At 47.1% G+C, this 24,667-nt stretch overlaps 1 protein-coding gene across 1 annotated transcript in view; it reads right to left on the reverse strand.

Annotated features, from left to right (window-relative positions):
- The window catches only part of ERLEC1 (endoplasmic reticulum lectin 1), a 331,659-nt gene that overhangs the window by 157,392 nt on the left and 149,600 nt on the right, over window positions 1-24,667 (reverse strand). The window contains exon 7 of the mRNA XM_069234195.1: window positions 18,118-18,341. Within this exon, the coding sequence (XP_069090296.1) occupies window positions 18,118-18,341 (224 nt within the window). The remainder of the gene's footprint in view (window positions 1-18,117; window positions 18,342-24,667) is intronic.

A 24,667-nucleotide genomic window follows, 5' to 3' on the forward strand; every position in this document is an offset into this window, starting at 1 on the left:
GGATAAACTGATTCACCTGGGGAAGGTTTTGCAATAAGCAGGCCTCCCTATTAAAGCATCAAAGTGCCAAATAGGACAGGGCGCAAAGTAATACTTGGGCCACCTTGTAGGTAGAAGCCAAGTGCAACACTAACAGCCAAAGATCCAGACCATTCTGGACTGGGAAGCTCCAAAAACCCAGACTTCAGTCAGGGCATTCCTTGGCTTGACTGGTTACGAGAGGAGATTTGTGAAGGGGTATGGATCAATTGTGATTCCCACCAAAGAACCTTCCTCCAAGAAGATGCCCAGAAAGGTAAACTGGACTCTTGACTGTCAAAAGGCCTTGGACACCCTGAAGGGGGCTATGTGCTCAGCACCAGTTCTCAAAGCTCCAGATTATTCTATGCAGTTCATTGTGCAGACAGATGCCTCTGGACATGGGATAGGAGCAGTCCTGTCCCAAACCAATTACGATGGCCTTGACCAGCCTGTTGCTTTCATTAGCAGGGGGTTACTCCCCAGGGAGCAGCGTTGGAGTGCCATTGAATAGGAGGCCTTTGCTGTGGTTTAGTCACTGAAAAAGATGACAATACTTATTTGGTACTCACCTGTAGTAAAGTACCCTCTTTCTTGGCATGGTTACCCACCTGTTCTGCCTGTTGTCAGTGTGTTTGACTGTGTCTGCTGGGATCCTGCTAACCAGGGCCCCAGTAGTTTGCTCTCTCCTGTAAAATGTACCTTTTACTCCCCACAATTGGCATACTGGTTTCCCCCCCCCCCCCCCCATGTAAGCACCTAGCATATGGTACCTAGGAACCCAGGGCATTGGGGTTCTAGGGGATCCTTATGGGCTGCAAAAGTTATTCTGCCACCCATGGGGAGCTCCTGGAAAGGGTTCTGCAGGCCTGCCGTGCAGTCTGTTTGAAACGGGTGCACCCCTAGGGTAGGCCCTCTCAGCCCAGAGGGCAGGGTGCAGGTACCAGAGTGTCAGGGCACGCCTACACTAGCAGAGGTGCCCCCACAAACTCCAGATCCATTTTACTAGACTTTGTGAGTGCGGGACGCCATTTTACTGGACATAGGTCACTAACTATGTCCAGCTTGATAATGGTAACTCCGAACCTGGGTATGTTTGGTATCAAACATGTCAGAATCGTACCCCAATACTGTTGCAAGTATTAGAAGTATGATTCCATGCACTCTAGGGGCTCCTTGGAGGACCCCCCACATTGCTGCCACCGGTCTTACACGGTTTTTTGGGGCAGCCCAAGCTGCTGCCACGCCTCAGACAGGTTTCTGCCCTCCTGCTGCTTGATCGGATCAAACCTAGGAAGGCAGAACAAAGGATTTCCTTTGGGAGAGGGAAGTAACACCCCCTCCCTTTGGAAATAAGTGTGACTAGTTTGGGAGGGGTAGCCTCCCCAAGCCTGTGGTATGCTTTCAAGGGCACATTTGGTGCCCTTCGTGCATAAACCATTCCAGACCGGTTCAGGGACACCCAGCCCTGGCGCGAAACTGGACAATGGAAAGGAAAGTGACCACTCCCCTGTCCATCAGCACTCCAGGGGTGGTGCTCAGAGCTCCTCCAGAGGGTCCCTGGGTTCTGCCATCTAGTTTCCAAGGGTGGCAGGGAACTCTAGGAGCACCTGATTGGCCAGGCAGGTGACATCACAGCCCCCTCCTGAAAGGTGCTTACATGGCTAGGTGATCAATGTCCCTTTCAGGGCTGTTTAGGGTCTGCAATCAACGAAGAAAACTCTTCTGCAACTTTGTTTCCACAACTCATGACACCTTTGAAACATTTACCCAGCCATGCATCCTCAAAAGACAGCATCTCTTCAGCCTGCACAAGAAGAAGGAATCTACCTTGAAGGAGTCACTCCACTGCAACCGCAGGCACCTACAGCAAGAGACAACAGGCTGTGTGGATCTCCCCTCATCTTGAGCTGCGTGGATCCTCCATCACGGGTGGTAGTCCGGAATAGTCCTCTTGGTCATCTCTGCCAGCAGTCCAACTTTGGTGGAGGTAAGCCTTTGCTTTCCCATGCAGGACAGTAGCCCCATGAACGGCATCTCTTGCAGCTGCCAAGGCTTGTCTGCATCTCCTCCAAGGGATCTTTAAGCGACGTGTAGCTCCAGCCCCCAGCACTTCTTCCTGCACAGCACTGCCTCCTGCATGGTGCTCTGGAAGCATGGGATCTTCTTTTGCAGTGCTGCATGGGCTCCTTCTGCGACTCCTATGTCCCCATCCTGTGGAACTCCTGTGGGTGATGCCTCTACTCCTAAGGACTCTATGTGACGCTGAGGGTCCCCTGTGACTCCCCCTCCTGGGTTGAGTCCTCCTGGGCCTTGCTGGTCCCAGGCAGCACCACTTTTCCACTAACCACGAGTTTGCCTTTGCCAAGGCTTGATGGAGGAATTCCTACACAGACACCTGCTTGCACCCATCAGGAACTCTTCTACGGCTCCAGGGCTGCAGTGCTGACCTGTTCTTCATCACCGTCAACCAACTCCTGCAAGTACAGTAGTAGCGCCTACTCCTCCTGGACTCCACTGTGACTTTTAGACTTGGTCCCCTCTTTCCACAGGTCTTCTTTCTTCAGGAATCCACTGCTGTTTTTCTTGCAGTCTTCTCTGTGTGTCTTCTTTTCCTTCCTTTGGGTGGTTAGGGGAAAATCCAGTGATTTCGTCCTGCTTTCGTGGTTGCTGGGGGGTGTTGTGTTACTTAACTCTGTGGTTTTCTAGCCCCCCACCCCCGCCCCATCTCCCCTCTACACATTCCACTTATGTAGGTGGGGGTCCTGTGTTTGCATTCCATTTTTTTTGTATATGGTTTGTGCTCCCCCTAGGGTCACTATTGGTTATTGCTATTTGCACTGTTTTCTAACATTTTCTATGTATATTTCTGATTGCTAGTGTATATATTTGGTGTATTACTTACATCCTATTGGAGGGTTGCCCCTCTAGTATTTTGTGGTATTGTGTTCCAAAAATAAAGTACCTTTATATTTGTACAACTGAGTGTTTTCTTTCATGTGTGCAACTGCTGTGTGACTACAGTGGTATTACATGAGCTTTGCATGTCTCCTAGATAATCCTTGGCTGCTCATCCACAGCTACCTCTAGAGAGCCTGGCTTCTAGTCACTGACTAAACTTCACTAAGGGGGGATACCTGGACCTGGTATAGGGTGATAATACCCTAGATACTCACCACACACCAGGCCAGCTTCCTACACCAGATAACAGTCCCGTAAGTCGCTGTTAAGTGCCCAAATGCAGTACATGTTTTCCCTCATAGGCTAACATTACTGCACCCAAAAAGTGCACTATCACCTTTCGAAAACTGTAAATATTCATAAGTACGTACCTGATTCCGATGATCTTGGTATCTAAATTCATATAAAAGTATGGTTCATAAATTGGTGTTTGATTTCTTTGAGTGTGTTTCCCACTTTCTGCCTTTGTGTGTGCAATGTATGCTTAGCACTACCCTCCGATATGCCAAACTACTCGCCTATGTAGTGGATCCTATTTAGTTTTATTGGGAATCAGGAGTTCGCTTAGCTTTCTGGCTTGCAGACCTGTGCCTCCGTCACCAAGTATTTTTTAACCTACTTAGCCTGATCTGTTTTAGCGCATTTATTTCATTATTTCTTCTTCTAAGATGGCTGCTTTTTTTATAGTTAAGAACATGTTTTGATTTCACATTATCAGTGCCACTCTGTGAAGGCATCATTATCAGCGCCAAAGACCAGTGATATACGTAGGTATTCACACCATGTCCCTTTGTCACTTACGTATGACAGGAACAATGTACTTTTGGAGGTAATTGTTTATATAATTGACGGCCCAAGCATGCCTCCTTATCTATTGTTTAGGAACATACCTGCGTCAGGGGTCCTACAAGCGAAGTATAAATACATCTCAAACAGCCAAGGCTATCAGAGGGATTCCTCCAGATGCCATCAACGCTATCTATGCTACTCGTCGCCTTGATGCAGCCTTCGTGTCCCTACGGAGTCTGACCTAGACACCTCATTCCAAGGTAATGGAAGGTTGTGGGGGCGCTTCTCATGGACAGAGTACTAGCAGATTAGGTTTATCACACATAGCTCTCTTTAGGTTAGAAATTAGGTTCTCCATGCGAGGGTCTTAGGGTATTTTACATCTTATGTTTATTGAAAGATGGTGGAGGTGGAGAGAGAAACTTTGTGAAAGGACTATACAAGACCCAAGCAAGACTGCAAGAAACAGAAGAGGACCTGCAAATGAATGGGACCAAGTCTAGTTCCAGTTGGAGTGTCCGGTTGGAGCAGGAGCCACTACCCACCTTTCTGGAGTTGCATGACCAGGTCGAAGGTGAAGACAAGGAGTCGGCTATGCAGCACAGGGGCAGAGGAAGAGTTCCAGAAGTGATGCAGACGATGTCCCACATCGGAAGAAGAGTTGCAGTCCATCAGTGGTGAGGAAAAACCACCAACAAGCCTTGGCAAAGGCAAGAGTTGCAGAAGAGGATTTGCACAGCTGCCGGGGACCAGGAAGGTCTGAGGGAGCTCAAGCCAAGGAGGGGAGTCCCAGGTGTCCCCCCGCAGCCAGGAGATGTTGAGGAAGCAGCCCCCACAGGCAACAGGCACAGGAGTCAGTAAGTCCCACTCAGCACACCTGGAAAGGAGTCACACGTCACTGTAACAGCAGGCAGGATACCATGCCTTGCTGGGAAGAGTGCTGGAGGTCAGAACTACACGGAGGCTGAAGGTATCTTGGAAGAAGAGCCAAAAAGCCTTGGTAGCTACAAGTGTCACGGTGCAAAGGGGTACTGTCCTGCAAGGAGAGACACAGACTCACCACCTCCAAAGTTAGACAGCTGGTTGAGGGGACCAAAGGGACCACTCAGGACCACCACCTGTATTGCAGGATCCACGCAGAGTTGCAGGAGAGAGGATCCATGCAGCTGGTCGTCATTACAGTCGGTGCTTGCCGATGCAGGGGAGTGACTCCTTCACTCCAAGGGAGAGTCCTTCTTGCTTCTTGGTGCAGACTGAAGACTTGCCACCCTCAGAGGATGCACAGCTGGGGAAATGTTACAGTTGCTGGAAGGAGCTGGAGAAATAATGTTGTAGAGCAAAGTTGTCGCTGGAGCTGCAGATTGTAGGTTCCTGTGAAGTCCAGTTTCTGTTCCAGTGGCCAGAAGTCGAAGTAAATGTTGCAGAGGAGTCCTGCTGGAATCTTGCTTGTCCAATCTGAAGACCCACCTAAGAGGGAGACCATAAATAGCCCTGGGAGGGGGATTGGTCACCTAGCAAGGTGACCACCTATCAGGAGGGGGCTGTGACATCACCTGCCTGACCTGGCCACTCAGATGCTACCTGAGGCCTCTGCTCACCTTGGACTCAAGATGGCAGAATCAAGTGGCCACCTGGAGGAGTTCTGGGCATCACCCATGGGGTGGTGATGGACAGGGGAATGGTAACTCCCCTTTCCATTGTCCAGTTTTGCATCAGAGCAGGGACTGGAGGTCCCTGAACAGGTGCAGACAAGTTTATGCAAGAAGGGCATCAAATCTACCCTTCAAAGCATACCAGTGGCTTGGAGAAGCTACCCCTTACAAGCCATGTAACACCTATTTTCAAAGGGTTGCATCCCTCTCCCCAAGGAAATCCTTTGTTCTGTCTTCCTGCGCTTGAGCTGTTCAAACATCAGGAGGGCAGAAAGCTGTCTGTAAAATGACAGCAACGCTGGCTGCCTTGGAAAAGCCTTCAAACTGGTAGGAGCAACGCTGGGGGTCCTCTAAGGAGCCCCCAGAGTGTATGGAGTCATACAACCAATAGTGGCAACAGTATTGGGGTATGATTCCAACATGTTTGATACCAAACATACCTAGGTTCGGAGTTTTCATTTTGTAGCTGGACATAGGTAGTGACCTATGTCTAGTACACGGCTAAAGTGGTTTCCCCGCACTCACAAAGTCCAGGAAAATGGAGATGTTCGGGACAACCAAATTCATAGGAAGAGAGCACAGTTCCTGGGATCTTGGTTAGTAGGATCTCAGCAAACAAAGTCAAAACACACTGACATCAGGCAAAAAGTGGGGGGTAACCATGACAAAAAGAGGGTACTTCCCTACATTTGGGACTTCAGGTGAGCATGGGGCAAGGTCCAAGGCCACACAAACAGGTCACCTTCGAAGGCTCTGGGTGCAGAGATGTGTTACGGTGACGGGTGTCCCATTCACTTCAATAGGAATGGGCAGTCGGGATGAGGTTGCAACGTGGGACTGGGGGGCCAGTTTGGGGGAAATGCACAGGGGGCTCTAGCCCTGAGGTTCTCTGGCATGTAGGGACACCGCTGGTCCACTTATCCTCGGGCTGTGGGGCTCGGGTGCAGTGGTGTCTTTTGGAGTCTGATCCAGTGCTGGAGTTACTTGCAGTTGGAGGGGGCCTGCAGAAAGAGGCTGCAGGCGGTGACTAGAAGTGCAGTCTGGCTGAACCAACAAGTGGGCTCAAGTCCCATGATGCTCGGGGACATGAGAACACCTTTGATCCTCTTCTCCTCAGGCCGGTGCGGCTGGGTGCAGAGGTGCCCTGAAGTGTTGGATTTCTGTCACCGGAGTTTCATGCGGTAGAGGGGGCCTACACAAAGAGGCTGCAGGTGGTGACTGGGAGTCTGATCTTGGCCAACGCCAGGATGGGCTTAGCCTTGGAGTGTTTCCGGACCCCGTTGACACCGTCACCTCCCTCGGACTCTGGTTGTGTGGAGCAGGTGCAGAGGCACTTTGAGGATGTGGATGGCAGAGTTTAGAGGCCCTCTCTTTGTCTTGGTTTCTGCTGCAGAGGAGCAAACAGGACAGCTGGGCCACTCACAATGTTTGTCTCACTGTCCCTGAAGTCCCTTGTATTAATAAATCCAACACTGGAATCAGTGTGGGTTTATTATTAATCAGAGGTGTTTGATACCAAAGACCATAACTTTCAGTGAAGCCATTATATAGCTGGTGAACTAGTTCTGACCAATGCCCAGTACATACCTTAATATGGCATCCTTGTTCACTGGTGCTATAGGTAATTGAACTGGCCAGCACAGTGGCATAGCTTATAATGCAGATATGTTCTCACATGTAACATAATGCATCCTGCCTTAGGACTATAAGGCCTGCTGTAGGGGTGACTTACAAATATTATATGCAGTGTTAGGGGACATGGCACACAAGGGTGTGTCCTGTGTTTTCACTTTTTAGAGTGCCTTGTCACACAGCCTGCAGTGGCAAACTGTATGGGTTTGGTGCTATATCCCTTAGAATGGCACAAGCTATACTGCAACTCCTAGGGACCCTCTTTAGGTACTATTCCCTATGTACCAGAGGTACAACTTACTAGGGACTTACAGAGGTGGTAAAGGACTGGTCACTAAGGGATCAAGTGACCAGTTATGTTTTGGGGGAAGGAACTTTGGCCCTGGGGACCCGGTTAGCAGGAACATAGTGTGCTTCATTAAAAGTTGCATCAAATACCAGACAAAAATTGGGGGTGGGCGGGGGAGGGGACACTACTGCAACAAAACTCAGATCCTAGAACCAGTGCTTGATGTTTCCATAACTCAAATAAACTATTAACCAAACTACAGTGGATCAGTAATCTCCTAAACAGACTCTAAGGACACAAATTTACTGTGAAAGAGACAGTCCTGTGGGTCCAGATTTTGCGGGTAATACTATGTCACTTAACTGCCAACACCGTGAGGGGCTAAATATAGAGTTCAGTTCTTAACCTAAAAGAAGACACCCTGTCTAGACAACAATATGGGTTACAGAAAAATTGGTGCTTAAGTGGAAGTCCTTTTGCTAGGCTAGTTCTTCTGGTAGAGTTTTCAAGCTGATAAACACCAGGCTTGAAGTACATAAAATGCATTTGCAGCTCAGTAATCACCAACACTGATGCACAGGAGCTTTAAAGCACTTCCAGCTTTTTGTCCCTGAACAAAATATGGTTATCTGGGACTCATACTTTATTAATCATAGATAACTATGCTATTACTTGGTTACTGACCCACTAATTTGTATATCAGAAAACCATCAACTGCAGCAAAATGGGAGTTCATTGACTGAAGATCCAAGAGGCTCAAAGAAGCTGACAAAAAGGTTTATGGTGCCACGAGTCACAATCAAATGATGGGTGCATGGTCCCGAGACAGGAAACACCTTAGTAAAAGAAGAGGGCAGGACATCATCCACTGGGATTTGTCTTGGGACCCATATGGAAAAATTACAGTGACAGAATGGACAAATAGTGCATCTTTTTCATCACAGAAAGCATCACCACTGTTACAATCCAAACCCTCCCCCCACAACTGTAGGAAGCTGGCTATCTATGTAGTGTATCAATGTAAAGGGGACACTATGCAGATAATCCAGGTTGACCCTTTTTGGCTGACAGGGGTTAAAATAATAACCCTAAAAGCTCTATTTTGTGGCAGTGGGGACAAGCATTTAGGCGTATCAGAGGACAGTTTGAAGCATTTACTGTACACACAGAGCCAGTAAGCGAGACATTCATTCAAAGAAATACAACACCAATTTATAAAAATAACACTTATTTTATATGAATTTAGATATCAAGAATCAGGTAAGTACTTTTCGAGATATGAATTTTTATAAGTTTCAAAAGTTGAGAGTACAATATCTGGAGCGGTAATGTTATCCTATGGGGAAAACATGTATTGCATGTCAGCGACTTACAAGGCTGTTCTTCAGGACTTAAGGAGAGTATGGGGCAAGTTGCAAGACCACATCAACAGTCACCTCAGGGGGCTCTGGGGCATCCAGGTGCAGAGGTGTGTTACGGCATCGGGTGTTTCATTCACTTCAATAGAGATCGGTCTGGTTAAAAAGAAGCAGCAAGCAAAGACCAGAGGGGCCAGTTCGGGGGAACCCGCAGGGTGGCTCGAATCTTGAGATGCTCATGTATTTATTTTTAGTCTGCAGTATAGCAAAGCAGCAGGTTAGTTTTCCTCGGTGTTGGTCCTCGGACTGGACACAATAAGCCTTGGCTGCTGCAAGGGGTCGGGTGCCCCAGTTGCTGGTGCTCTGCGGCTCAGGTCAGTCCTGGTGTCCCCACACTTGGAGGGAGGACAAATTAGACCTGTAAGAGCACAGTGACATGGACATCTTCTTGGGTGGCTGCTGCGTTGGTAGTTCTAGTTAGCAGCACAATGGTAAACTGGAACTTGCTTCTTTGGTGCCTGCAGCTGCAGGGAAGTAGCTCCTCTACTTCAAGGGAGATTCTCTGGCGGGTCACTGGCTGCCCTCTGGGTTTTTTGGAGTGTGCACAGCGGCAGGACGATTGTCAGGGGCAGCAAGGAGGCTGGCAGGTTTGGCGCCAAGCCAGTCATTGCTCCTCTGTTCTCAGGTCAGCACTCTCCTTTGTCCACTCCTACTCTCTGTACTTCAAGTGGTAAGGGGAGTGAAGGGCAGTAGCCAATGGGCTACTTTCCCCTTGGATCACTACACCTACTAGATTACTATTTCCTTTGGGGAGTGGGCATCACCCTGTCCCAGTATCCCTAATTCCACCACACACACAAGATAATGGAATTCCTAACTTTGTGTTTATTTAAGGCTGGTCACCCTAGAGGTTTATCCTTCCTGGCAGTGCAAAACCCCTCCTGAATAGCTAATTTTCCCGCCTGCCCTAGTGCCAAATGGGCCTCAGAGCAGCAGGTTGCCACTCCCAGGTCAGGGGAAGCTGGGACCGCATATCAAAGGCGGCAGGGAGGGGGCGTGGCTAGGACGCCAAAGATGGCATACATGTAAATTCAGTGCTCGGCTACAGCTCTCCAGATATCCGGTCGAATTAGCCCGGGAAATCAGTGCGGAGGAGCCAAGATGGCAGAGGCGGGCCAGGGCGTGTGAGGTGGCCTTCGATGGACTTCCTCCAGACGTGTCTTGGAAGGGATGAGGATGTGGTGGCCTGGCAAACCTCAGACTGCGCACGGGGAGCACAGTGGCCTTGGTCGGGGCTGCACTGCAGAGGGAGAGCTGAGGAGGTGTGTGCACACCCAACGGGTGCTTGGGCAGAGGCCACTGGATGAGCAGGCGCTACAGCCGTGCTTTGAACTGCGGATCAGGCAGCCAGCGGAGGAGGGGACGGCTCGCCTTAGTGGCCCCCTAGGGGAGAAGACTGCTGCTCGACATACCGCTTCCTGAAGGCACAGTGGGCCCAGAGGACAGCGGCTCACTTGGTGCTGCAGGGGGGCGCGAGGGAGGACAGGCTGGAGGTCTTTCGCTGCACTAGAGGCCGAGGTGACTGAGGAAGCCGGGCGGACTCCTCTGGGCATCTGCTGGCTGAGGACTGGGATGCAGCAGTGGCCTAGCAGACCCCTGACTGCAGTCATCAGGAGTGCAGTGTGCTGTGGTCTTGCTCAGGCCGTATTGTGGCAAGAGACCAGAGGCGGTAAGTGCACACCATGCGGGCGACTGGGTGGAGGCCCTCGGCCGCGTGGGCGTTGAGCTGGACGTCAGGCCCCAGATCAGGGACTCTGCAGCGGTGGTGACAACTCACCTTCATTGCTGAGAGGTACCCCGTGGAGAAGATTGCTGGGCTAGGACACGCGCTGCATCGGATGCCCTCAGGGGAAGTGTTGGGTTTAATGTATGGCCCATCTAAGTGAACAGGGACCCACTGTAAGTGGAGCCATTTGGGGGATCTCCAACACCAGTCGCTGACAGGGACTCAGAGTAGCCTCCCTTCACTTACGTTCCATGCTAGTAAAGGGGGCGCTGAAGGACTGAGTTGTGCCTGTTTGCCTGACGCCTTTCTTCACCCTAGAAAGAGCTCATGGGTTCAAAGCGCGTCCACCGGCGCCGGGCCACCCACCTCGCCCAGTGGTGGCTCGCCTCTTGCACTTCAAAGACAGGGACACCATACTACCACAGGTGCATGAACACTGCCCCTACGCACTCGGGAACAGGAAGGTGCTGTCCCTGATTCACAGCAAAAGTAAAAGCTTGGAGGGTGTCCTATCAATATGTCAAAAAAACTCTCTGCGATGAGGGACTGCAGTATTCCTTAATCTTCCTGGTGGAATTGCAGATCATCCATGAGGGAACAACAAACATTTGCACAACACCAGACGAAGCATGGTCCTGGCTCCCAGGAATATCAATCTGGCTTGACGCGCACTGGGCCCCAGATGAAAATTCAGAAAGTCAGACAGCGATCTAGGAAGAGGTCTTGTGACCCTGGTGGGGGATCCAGGCTAAAGAAACCCTCTCCTACACCGACCGAAAGGGAGAGTTCTGCGGCACTGCAGGAAGTGGCGGACCTGGTGCTGACACAAAGACCAGCATGGGAAACAGGGGACTCTTCGGACCATGGCTCAATGGCTTCAGAATCTGAAGCGTCTAATATTTCTGAAGAGTCCCCCCACCACCCCTGATGTTTCCCCAAAGACTGCCAAGGATCTGATTTAAATACCAGCCACTGTGCGGTGCCCTGGAGGCCTTCCAGTTTCAGGTGTGGGGGCTGCCTAGATGGCTTCCGCAGAACTGGTGCTTGGGGTGGGCAGCCTACAGTGGTACGTGCAACAGACTCACCTGGCCAACATCCCAGATAAATTTCAGGAACAACCTGAATATTCCGAATAGGGTCGGAATGGAGCTCTGGATTATAACCTTCAATGGCCCCCACCCCCCTGAAGATCATCGCTACCACGTGGTTAGAGGAGATGGTGGTCTTAGAAGAATGTTTTCCTTGTTTTACAGGTTTGGACAGACAGCCGTTGCAGGGCTGCCCTTGGGCATGGGAGTTTGTGGTGGGTGTACTTTTGTTGGTCTGGGGTCTCCTGTGATTGCTGGGGGGAGTGTCAGCTCAGTGGGACAAGTCAGGGCACATCACTTAGCTCCCACATGACCACACCCCTAGTAACTGACTTGTGGAATGCTGTGACAATTATGTTGAAAATTAGGGGGATGGGTTCTGCCGCTAAACAGCATTACATACACAGGTATTTACAGAGATGCGGCTCTAAAATAGTTATGCTACAAGAAACACACCTACTTGCTGGGGAGGTTGAATGCCTACACCATAGGTGGAGGGGCCACATTCACGCTACGTCCTACTCTGCATACTCCTGGGGAGTGTTGATCTAGGTGAAGGCTGATACTCCTTTTGAGCACAAACACCTTCATTGATCAGGAGAGATGTTATGTGCTGGTCATGGGCAAGTTGAGGGGCAAGGAGATTATACTAGGGAGTGTTTATGCTCCAAATGAGGATCAGTTAACTTTCTTTCATAAGTTCTCCACCACAGTGGCATCTATGGGTACTGGCAACCTACTCCTAGGTGGGATTTTAATTGTGAGCTAAATACCAACATGGATAGATCTACCCCACGACTCCTGGACACCACCAACCCGTAGGATATCAGAGGGCCTGCAACACAGCTTAAGCATTAGGACCAGACAGATATCTGAGAATACAACATGACCAGGTGCGAGAATATTCGTATTTTTCACTGATATATAAATTACATGAGACTAGACATATTCCTATGCTCTACCACTATGGCAGGCCAAATGCTCTACAAGGAGTGTCTGGGGCATACTCTATCAGACCATACATCCCTATTACTTAAATACTGTTCAATGCCGGAACGGCTGGCTATAACTCTGTGGAAACTTAACCCGCTGCTGCTAGAAGATGCCCCCTTCCGGGACTCCCTACATAAAACTATCACATACTATTTTCACTTCAATCAAGGAACCACTTCTTCTGCTCTGCTTGAATGGGATGCATTTAGGGTGGTGGCCCAGGAACATTGCATAGCGCAGAAGGTGGGGGCCAGAAGGGCTATGGAGGGGGAGCCTGAGACACTGGAGACCCAGCTGCATGACTTAGATAAACTGGGGCAACGGGAAGATGTGGATAATTTATATAGTGAAACAAGAGAGGAATATCACAAGGTGTTAGAACACCTGCGCTGCCTAGACTAAAGGGTTACATGGCTAAGGCCAATGATGAGGAAGGGAAAACTGGGAAATTATTGGCATGGCTAGTTAACTCATCAACCAGGGGTAAGCACATTACACAAATACGAACGGAAGAGGGACTAATAGCCTATTCCCCAACTGATAAACACCACATTTCGTAGATGCTAACAAACACTTTACTCTAGCTCTGAATCATTGTCAGGAACGAAACTAATGGAATACTTGTCTCCCACTCCTTTACACAGAGTGGACCGAGTGACACAGGAAACCTCAGGTGGTCGGGTGACGGTACACAAAATTTGAGTACCAATAAGGAGATTGCTAAAGGGAAAACGCCAGGCCCAGATGGAGTAACAGCAGAGTTCTATGCTGTGTTTTCATTGGCACTGGCCCCTAAACTACAAGCTCTATACACAAAATTGTTTCGCTTGGGGACATTACCAGACTCCACAAGAGAGGCCTTGGTAATACCACTGCCCAAGACCTCAGAGCTAGGTGCCCTGGGGTTAGCATTACGTCCACTCTCCATGCTAAATATGAATTTTGAGATCTTAAGCAAGGTCCTTATCACACGACAGGTGCCACACATACAGGCACTGGTGCAATCGGATCAGAATGGGTTGATCCCGACGAGGAATCCTCTCTGAACCTTCGTAGGCTGTTTCACGTCATGTACCACCTGGAATTGAATTGCTAACCCAATGCTGCATTAATGTTGATTGATCTTGAAAAAGCATTAGACTTCATTAACTGGGACTTCATGCTGTCATGTTACAATAGGACTTGGTGATGCATGGGTAAACTGGGTTCGATTATTGTACACATACCCTATGAACAAAGTAAAAACAGTCTCCATGGTGTCATCCCAGAACAAGATTGGCAGGGATACCAGACAGGCGTGTCCATTGTCTCCCCTTTTGTTTGCTCTGGCCATAGAGGCACTGTCAGCATTATTTCGCCTGGACTGACCTCAGAAGGTAGATCGCTTATGATATCCCTATATGCTGATGATCTGCTTCTTTACCTGAGGGATGTGCATAAGAGCACCCCGTTTGCGATGTCTCTCTTGTCGACCTTTACCCCACACTCTGGCCTAAAAGTGAATGTAGCCAAAACATATCTGTTTCCGCTGTCCCTGGATGCGGAACGATCCCCCTCACTCCCGGGTGGCCTGACCTGGTCCCCTTCCTCATTAAAGGACATAAGTTATCTGAATATTTCACTTCCCAGCAGACCTCCAGAACACCAATTTGAAAGCCTCGATCAGAGCGCTACGCTCCAGCATGCAATTCTGGAGATCAATAAAACTTACGATCATGGAACGCACATCCCTGTTCAAAATGATTACGTTACCCAGACTATTATACTATTTTACAAATCGATCGGTCAAGGTCCCAGTGTCGTGGTTTCAACAATTGGAGTCCCTTTTGCGGGAGCGAATATGGGACTCTGGCCACAGCACTGTCTCTTTAGAGGTTCTTCAGAGATCACGGGAGAAGGGGGCCTAGGTATCTCAGACTTTGAATTGTACTATTTGGCAGCACAGCTGCAGTGGGTCGCCCGGTGGTTGGATGGTTCTCACCCGTACGAGCTTAGGTTACAGGGGCCGATGGATACGCCAGTGATATTGCTGGCAAAGCTGCTCAATGGAGCTGTGGTACTCCTTTATCACAGTCAACTGGTTGAGGTGACGCTGTGGTGTTGGAGGCGTGACGTTGCCGCTCCCCAGGGAACTTATTGTGTGGGGGACACTGCCTTTGGCTGATCTTCCAGTTGGTGACCCTATTACTATCTTCACTAGTACCGAGCTTGCCTCTTAGACCGCAGAGGGCATACCGACTGTGGGAGACTGTTACCAGCAAGGAGTGCTGTTACCCCTGGCTGACGTGAGAGCAATTGGATTTGCTACCGGGACAATTCCTAACTTATCAAGCCTTGACGCATACATTTAAGAGTCTGTGGCCAGGAGTTATTCGGGAGCCAGAGACACTTTAGGATTGTCCAGACACGTGAAAAAAAAGCTTTAACAGGCCCTCATACACATGTTCCAGAAACCACTAGTGGCAATCAGATGGCGGTGGGAGACACTGTTGGGACATGACATCTCGGATTCAGATTGGTGGAAGGTGTTGGCCTATCCGCAGAGAGTATCTGGGAATAGCAGGCTGAATTATACCCAGTTTAACTACCTACACATAACATACTTAATGCCACACACACTACAGGTTATATATGGGTGAGGACCCCAGACCCTGGCCATGATGCACATATGTTGATGCAGATTTTGTACACAGGGTGTGAGGATGCCCAGCGATACAGATGTTTTGGGAGGGGGTCGTTAGTAGTCTCAATAATGTTCTAGGACGTGCCCTCCAGTGCACGGCAGAGACATGCTGACTGGACCTATTTACTAGGCCACACCCTAAGAAGGTGGGCTCTAGGTTTCTCTATCTAGCCCTGATATTGTCAAGGCGCAGCATAGCAAAGCAGTGGATGCCATTAGTGGGACCGAGCTTCCCACAATGGACTAGAGAGGTCACGTAGTGGGCGGGCACCGAGGAGAGAGCATTGCTCAGGGATGATGCCAGGAGTATATGGAGGAAACCATTGGCATGGCTCTGGTCAGAGGTGTTGGGCGCCTGGGAACGGCTGAATGACAACTCTGTTACAGAGTCTGGGGTGGTGGACCCTTCCCAGCCAAACACATTAGAGGACCAACCTTAGGCAATGATTAGTGATTACGTACTGGGGGATACCCGTTGGCGGTGATATGCTGGCTCCAAGGGAATTTTAATTACCCAATATAACTGGTGATGGTGCCCTCCCACCCCCTGTTTACACATGGATACATGCCAGTGCCCCTTCCCCCAAAAGAAGTATGGTAAAACTTATGCTTAACAAGAGAAAGTTTCTCCGCATAAACGGTAAAAGTTTGAATAGTACCCGCTTAGAATGGACCAAAGTTAGGTTTTTAATGTTATGGTTGTTAAGTTAGAACCATGTAATGAGTAGTTATCTAATGGCTGCCATGAACAACAGGTTAACCCACCTATATCGTTTCGACAGACAGGCTCAGTTTAGAATAATCTCCATGCTGATATGTGACCTAATGTATTGTATCTGGTACTTCTCCCACTCTAATGAAAGTAAAAAAACACAAAGGACGCATATACGACATTTGACCGATTGTATATTGTGGACCAAATGTGTATGTATACTGAACTGTGTCTCCTACAACTACGACAAAGCCAATAAAAAGATGTTTACAAAAACAAAAATATACAAAGGCAGCAGGGACTTTTAAGTCTCTGGCTTTGGTAAGCAGATTTACCAGATCAGGCATTGTTTCTGACCTTGTAGAGCAGAGGCTCTCTCCTCTAGGTGGTCAGAATATGTGGTGGCAGGCTGGTGGATACAAGTCTGCCAATACACTAGAGGACTAGTAAGTTTTAGGGGTACCTCTAAAGTGCCCTCAGGGTGCTTGTCGTAATAAAACCAATACTGGCATCAGTGTGGACTTATCAAGAAGAGGTTTTTGCTACCAAACACAACTATTTTCCATGCAGTGATTATGTAGTTGGATCTGTTGTGCTGACCAGTGTCCAATACGTGCTTTTAGATGGCTGCCAGTCACCTGCAATGTCTAGGAATAGAACTAGAGATCACAGAGGCATATCTGCTCATGCAGATATGTCCTCACATGTATTATAATGCACCCTGCCTTAGGCCTCTTAGGGCCTGTAAAAGGGGTGACTTACATATAATGCAGGCAATACCTTGGCATGGCACGGCACGGCACAAGTGTACCATGTTGTGTTTTCACTCAGGGTTTGCACACTGACATGTAGTCTGTGCTGGCAGGCTGCGTGCAATTTGTGTATGGGTCACTTAGGGTGGCATAAGATATGCTGCAGCTTTTAGGGAACCCCATTTAGTACACAGGCCCTAGGTACCAGTGGTACGTACCTTTTACTGGGGACGTACAGGTACTACAGTCCTGTGCCAATTGTAAACAATTAGACATACCTTATTTTGAAGGAAAGAGCACTGGTCCTGGGGTCTGATTAGGAGGCCTCAGACCACTGTCAGAGTCTAAAATCAGCATCTAGTAGTCCTAAAAGGGGGCAGAAAGTGTGGGGACTTCTGCAAAGAAGCCCAGTTTCCTAAATCAACACATTCCACAGCCACACCCCATTCTTCATAATCTCACCAATCTTCACTTGTCCCTCTACCCCATCCAGCGTCTCGCTACATACTCTTTCACGCCATCTGTCTCACACCATGTATCCCCTTCTCATGCCATCGGACTCCCTCTCATGCCATCGGACTCCCTCTCATGCCATCGGACTCCCTCTCATGCCATCGGACTCCCTCTCATGCCATCGGACTCCCTCTCATGCCATAGGACTCCCTCTCCTTCGCCAAGTCTCTTCTGTTTACCATCTTCCTTTCTCTCTGTATCTCACTAAAAACTCCTTCAAGGTTGCGTCCATAAGCAGAAAAGAGAGAGAAAAGAGCATAAGTGGAAAAACTGCTCTGTTTGTCTACATGGGGGCTCTGTTTTTGCTAAGAGAAGCACATTTGGTGAGGGATGACAGCAGATAGCAACGGAAAACATTTTGCTTTCACAAAAAGATGGAACCCAATGTAAACTATAATAAACACTATTAAAACTGTGAACTGCCATCTTACATGTTGAATAATAGTACTGCTTTTAACCAACTACTGAATGGTGATACTAAGGGCAGTAATGGCTGAAAAACTAACATGCTGCCAGGACACTGCAGAAGGCCTGGACAGAGAAAGAGACTTCAATAATATTCTGCAATGGGTATTCAAATGGACTTGTATTGGTAATGGAGGAAGAAAGCATGGATTGATAACAGTCTTCCTCAACTTTTAGAGATACACTAGGAGAAGTGTGTTTTCGGCTACACTAGTTCAAAAATACAAAGAAATCACTCAAATACTTTCTACAGTAGAGGCAGAACTGCAATGATCAGAAATAGATTATGAAAATTAAATTCCTGGGATAGACAGGTCAATCACAGATTTTGGAGATAATAAGTTAAACAAATGCAAAAGAATAATCAGAAAGATATAGTTGCCCTCAAAATAGCTATTAATGAGAACAACTGTTTTGTCATATTACCTGTATTTAGGATGGCTGCATAAAAGTGGTGTCAATATGACAACTTCATATTCACAGGTAGTGACTTCATCAACAGAATGGATCTCGTGCTTGGCCTCTGGATGGCAGATGTACATCACTACAGTCAATCTGGGATGATTCTGCTTCAGGCTACAAGGAGTTCCATTTCCCATTTCCAATGGGAAGTACGGCATCATTTGTCCTTCTATGTTTTTAGTAGGAATCTAAAAGCAAAGAAACACGTGACAGTGTAACTTTACTCTACTAAAGAAACAAGTAGTTCAACAGTTCCCATACATTGTGAGGGTATCAAATTCCCAACAGTCTTTGTAACATTAATAATGCTTAAAATAGACCAAAAAGCAATCTTGTTGCTACATTTAAGGCTATGTTTCCTTGTATTGTACTATATTCTATGCCTACTGAAAGCACTGATGCAATACCAGTGGCATACAGAGCTATAAAAAACTGGAATATAAATATACACCAAAATGGCATGATTGTGTGCCAGAGAAGCTCTGCAGTTATGTTAGAATTTCTTATTAAGCAGGAAATGCTTGTTTGTTAATAACTTTGGCACCATTTGGCAAATCTGCACAAACTTGATCAGGCACTTCTCAGCCAAGCAAAGCCAATGTGATTGACATGGCTGGCAATGGTACAAAGGCTCTGATGCACTTTATTAGGCATGTAACATGTTCACAATGGCTTGCATTAATCGTCAATACTCAACCCAGTGCTCGTAGTCCGTAACACAAGTAGTTTAATTATTAAAAATAACATTTTAACACCCTCAATCTCATGCGAGTGCTAGAATCATCTACACGGTTTTCACTTCTGATGTTAGAAAACTGGAGGAAGTTATACACAGAGAAGACAGTAAATTTGCTGGCTAAGCAAGGACAATCTGCGCTCTTCAGTTCCATTCCTGGAATCAGTCATTAAAGGCCTAATTATCATCAAGAGTGAAAAAAATGACACCTTAACTGCTCCATAAGTGATAGAAATCTCGGGTGCCCTAAAAGGCAATAGTTATAACCACTTAAAAAGAGTTAACTGCTAACAGAGGAGTCATCCTATCTGCGATGTGACCATAGTCAGCAAAGTGAAAGATCATGTTCTGTTCCAGCAGCTGAAAAGCCATACCTCATTGCCTCTCTTAATACATCGCAATGAGCCAGGCTTCTGAGCCAGGGAAAAATAGCACAAACTCAGCTCTTTTGGACTTCCTTGCTACCTTTGACATGCCTAAGTATCTGCCATTGAGTCACTATCTAGCAAAGAGGATTAGCTTATATGGAAAAAAGTCAAAGAGTTTTTGGAGTCATTCCTGAGAGTGAAGAGACAAAGATGGAGCCCTTCTAATTTACAAAAATGTTTGTGAGTTATGGGTGTGCCATAGACCCCACTCCACCCTTCATTTTTTAAACACAGATAATACTTTAGCTGAGGCAATTCAGAAGCACATTCAGATATTCAGATGGCAATGGTGAGCTGGTAGTGAAGATCAAAGATGGTCGAAATTAGACCATTCAAGAAAGCTCTACTGACATTTAGCCTTGGATGATATGCATATTGCAGATTCATAGTCAATCCCCTCAAGGGCCACCTCCAACTATTTAGCAGTTATACTAGCAGGTGTGTATGTTTTGTTTCACCATGACCTATCATTCAAGAGTTATAGGTTCCAAGATAAGGAGGTACAATTTGGTGCAACTGCATCTGATGATAATCTAAGGGTTAGAATGCAATAAAATCCTTTCTCTTCAGCTGGTTGATGTCTGTCTTTCTACTGCAATCCGTGTCTGGGCTTCTAGCAGTTTGCTAGCACCACAATGCCTATTGGTGAATGTGCAGTGAACAAATAAAATAAATATTCTTGCAGCTACCTTGAAAGAGCCTCACAAGATGTGCATGTGTAGTAATAATAAAGTGAAAGCCGAGTATTTTTTTCCAGTTTTCGGTAGCTGAAATTAAGCATAAGGCTTTGATTTTCAAATGTAGAGAGGAAAAAAATGTAACACATCCTCCCACTAATCTGCTTGCTTCAAAATGCACCACACTTACCTTCTCAGGCACTAAAATGTGTTCTACCCACAACATGAGGGGTACCCCTGTACTTTCATAAGCCGTTATTCAATCAATTTAATTTTCTCAGGTATTTATTTTGGTTTCTATGCAGCTTACCACTCATGCTGGTGAAGTTAACTTGGCCACCTTGGTGAAGATGCTTTTTTGCCTTCTCTTTCCACCATGAATTCCTATTGTTAATTTATTCCTCTGCCAATGACTTACTTTTGTTCTTCTGAAATCCAGCCATATCACTCCCATTTTACTACACCTGTTTGAAAAAAATTACTACAACGTTGTTCTACATTTGCAGACCATTCTGCCCTTCTACAGTCTCACTTTTGTTCAACATGCAGAATCTAGACTGCAACCCAAAGGTGCTTTATGGTATTCATTGTGTTACAGATAATGAAGGTGCCAAACTTTAGATGCTGCATAATCTCTCTGTGGTTACGGACCACAGTGACCATGAGGTGTTGCTCAGTATCCTAAATTCACAGATGGCCATTGGGGACTCAATTCAAGCCTTGTTTTTGTCTCCGTCATCTCAGCTGGTGGGGACCTGAGCAGTTTGTGGTCTCTTTTAATATTTATATGGCCCTGCTGGGAGACCTAGTGACCGTACTGAGATTTCAGACATACACGTCTGCAGTTACGGGTCAACACCTGCAAGTGGTGCTACCGGACTATGTTCATGTGTTGGGGCAATATCCACAGAGTGTAGAGAGCTCATGTTTTCAAATTAATATCCCCATCTGGGTTTCTGTTCTTAGTCAGTTCTGAGGTTGATATTCATTTCTAGGTCCATGAACGGGCATTACTCATTCCTTGCAGGTGAAAGAACCAGTTTGGTGCAAATACTGCTTTGGACAGACTGCAAGGCAACCATTTTCATTAATCTAGGAGGTGAAATCAAGGCAGCTGATTATCGCCTTTTAACGTGTGTTAATTTTGCCAGGAATTTTGAAGTGGTTGCAGGCAGTTTTAGAGTGGGAAGAGAACACTAGTCTAATTTTGCTTCATATGCAAATGCGGCAGTCTTTAGAATCAGAAGTCATGTTTAATAAATGTGTACTGACAGGAAGCTGAAAGTGTAATTTAATCCAGGAATGTACTTTCCTTCACAATGTAAGAATACTTAAAATGCTGGAATAATGTTTCTAAATTAATGTAGGCTGGCTTTATTTTAACTACACTAAATTAAAGCAAGTTGATCATATAAAAATCTGTGAAGACATGATTTTATAGACTCCCTGAGGAAGTGACACTAGGAAACTTCAGGAACTGCAAAGGTAAGGGAAAGAAAGTAATAGTTTAAGTGTAGGTTTTACAGCATTTCTAAATTAATTAGTATTTAATAGTACGTACTTTATTGTTTTCCTTGCATAAAAGTAGAATTCTACAGCTTCACATCAGATTTCTATCTTTACAATTATTTTTTCTTTTGAGACACAAATACCAATCTTTGCATTTTAATATACTCTTTCATTCTCCTTTCTCTTCTTTACTGACTTCAGTCTGTAGTGAGAGTACAGTCATTAAATTAGGCAATAGGAAGTGAAATTTTATTTTCCTTATGAAGTACTGCAATAAGAGAATTAAGCACAAAGGATTCATACATTGTTTACTAGCTGTAAGTATTTTGCCACATGGTAAAATATTAAACATTTTAACAAATACCTCAAGGGCAAAGGCGTTTGCCGAGTCAATGATGCCAGCCATCTTAATACACAATGAAAAATAAAAGGATGCAACATTTGAAGTGATTACAATCTTTCTGTTTTCCAAACTACTGATGTTGGGACTGGCTTGGGAGCGGTAGCCTCTCCAAGCCACTGGTAGGCTTTGAAGGGCACATTTGGTGCCCTCCATGCCTAAACCAGTCCACACAGGTTCAGGGACCCCCCAGTCCCTGCTCTGGCGTGAAACTGGACAATGGAAAAGGGGAGTGACCACTCCCCTGTCCATCACCACCCCAAGGGTGGTGCTGAGAGTTCCTACAGAGGTTCCCTGGGTTCTGCCATCTTGAATCCAAGGTTGGCAGGGACCTCCGGGAGCATCTGAGTGGCCAGGCCAGGCAGGTGATGTCAGAGCCCCCTCCTGATAGGTGCTTACCTGGCTAGGTGACCAATCCCTCTTTCAGGGCTATTTAGGGTCTCTTTCTTGGGTGGGTCCTCAGATTCGGCTTCTAAGATTCCAGCAGGACTCCTCTGCAACCTTGCATCAACTTCTAGTCACTGGAACCGTGAATGGGCCCTCCAGGAACAGACAATCTGCATCCACGAGAAGGACTCTTCTTGCAACATTGGTTCCATGGCTCCTTCCAGCTTCTGCAACATTTTCCCGGCTGTGCATCCTCGGAGGGCGGCAAGTCTTCAGCTTGCATGAGAAGGAAGAGGAAATCTCCCTTGGAGTGAAGGAGTCACTCCCCTGCATCCGTAGGCACCTACTGCAATGACGACCGGCTGCACGGATCTCCTCTCATCCTGAGCTGTGTGGATCCAGCATCATAGGTGGTGGTCTGGAGTAGTCCTCTTGGTCCTCTGCCAGCTGTCCAACTTGGAGGGAGGTAAGCCCTTGCCTTCCCACGCAGGACAGTACCCCGTGCATCACATCTCTTGCAGCTGCCAAGGCTTGTTAGCGTCTCCTCCAAGGAAACTTCAGGCTACATGCAGCTCCAGCCCTCAGCACTCCTTCCTGTGATGCACAGCTCTCTGCATGGTTCTCCTGCGGCGTGGGACCCTTCTTCTGTGTGATGCCTAGGCTCCTTCTGCAACTTCTGTGTCATAGTCCTGTGGATGCTGCCTCTGCTCCTGTAGGCTCTCTGTAGCACTGAGGGTCCCCTCCGACTCCCCCTCCTGGGTCCAGGCCTCCTGGGCCTTGCTGGTCTCCGGCAGCACCATTTTCCGCCAACCACGATATTTGCATTTGCCAAGGCTTGTTGGTGGAAACCCTGCACCGACACCCAGCTGCAATCTTCATTCCAGCATGGGACGTCTTATGCATCCCTCAGGAACTCTCCTCCAGCTTCAGGGCTGCAGTGATGACCTTCTCTTTATCACAGTCGACCAACTCCTGCAAGTACAACTGCGTGGGTAGTAGTTCTTACTCCTCCTGGACTCCACTGTGACTTTTAGACTTGGTCCCCTCTCTCCACAGGTCTTCCTCTCCAGGAATCCACTGCTGGTTTCTTGAAGTCTTGTCTGGGTGTCTTTTCTTCTTTTCCTTCCTTTTGGGTGGTTTGTGGAAATTCCAGTGATTTGATTCTGCTTTCCTGGTCGTTGGGTAGTATGGTGTAACTTACCTCTGTGGTTTTCTAGTACTCCCAGCTCCCCTCTACACAATCCACTTACCTAGGTGGGGGTGTTCTATTTATTTATTTTTTAGTTTATGGTTTGTGCTCCCCCTTAGGTTGCTAATGTCTAACTGCATTTGCACTGTTTTCTAACATTTTCTTTGCCTATTACTGTTAACTAGTGAACATAATTACTTTATTACTTACCTCCTATTGGAGGATTGCCCTTCTAGTATTTTGTGTTATTTATTTTTGTACAACTGAGTGTTTGCTTTCATGTGTGCAACTGCTGTATGACTACAGTGGTTTTGCATTAGCTTTTCATGTCTCCTAGATAAGCCTTGGCTGGTCTTCCACAGCTACCCCTAGAGAGCCTGGCTTCTAGACACTATCTACACTTCAATAATAGGGGATACCTGGACGTGGTATAAGGTGTAAATACCTTAGGTACCCACCACACACCAGGATAGCTTCCTACAATGTAATACATGAGGGCTCGTTTGACATCTAATGTATGAAAAGCCCATCCCGCCACTGCTTCAGATTGAGGGGTAAAAAACAGGAAGTTCAAATGACTGAGGTGGAACTGGGAAATCACCTTTGAGAGAAACTTAGGGTTGGTGCAGAGTACAACCCTATCTCTGTGTATTTGGAAGAAAGGTTCTTCCAGGATTAGTGCCTTAACATCACTGACATGCCTAAGCAAAGTGATGGTGACCAGAAATGTTACCTTTCAGGTTAGAAACTGGAGGGGGCAGGAGTGGAGTGGTTGAATGGAGGGCCAATTAGTATTGTTAATGCAATCCTAAGATTCCATGTCGGGACTGGTGGGACCCGGGGAGGAATGACTCTAAGACCCTCCTTGAAGGTCCTAATGACAGGATTTTGTAATAGGGAAAAGTGTTGCCTGTTCTGAAGGTAAGTGGCAACAGCTGCTACATGTAGTCTTATGGCTGTGAAGGCTAAACCAGAAGTTTGTAAGTGAAACAGGTATCAATACCTTTTACTTAGGGGGCTGCTAATGAATCAGTATGTTTAGAATGATAACAGTAAACAAATCTCTTCCACTTAGCAGCGTAACAGGCATGAGTAGTAGGACTGCATGTCTCTAAGAATTTCCATGCATGCTGGTGGGAGATTTAGGTATCCAGTATCTAGGACTTCAGGAGCCAGATCGCAAGGTTG

This window comes from Pleurodeles waltl, chromosome 5, assembly GCF_031143425.1.
Source record: "Pleurodeles waltl isolate 20211129_DDA chromosome 5, aPleWal1.hap1.20221129, whole genome shotgun sequence".
Taxonomy (NCBI): domain Eukaryota; kingdom Metazoa; phylum Chordata; class Amphibia; order Caudata; family Salamandridae; genus Pleurodeles; species Pleurodeles waltl.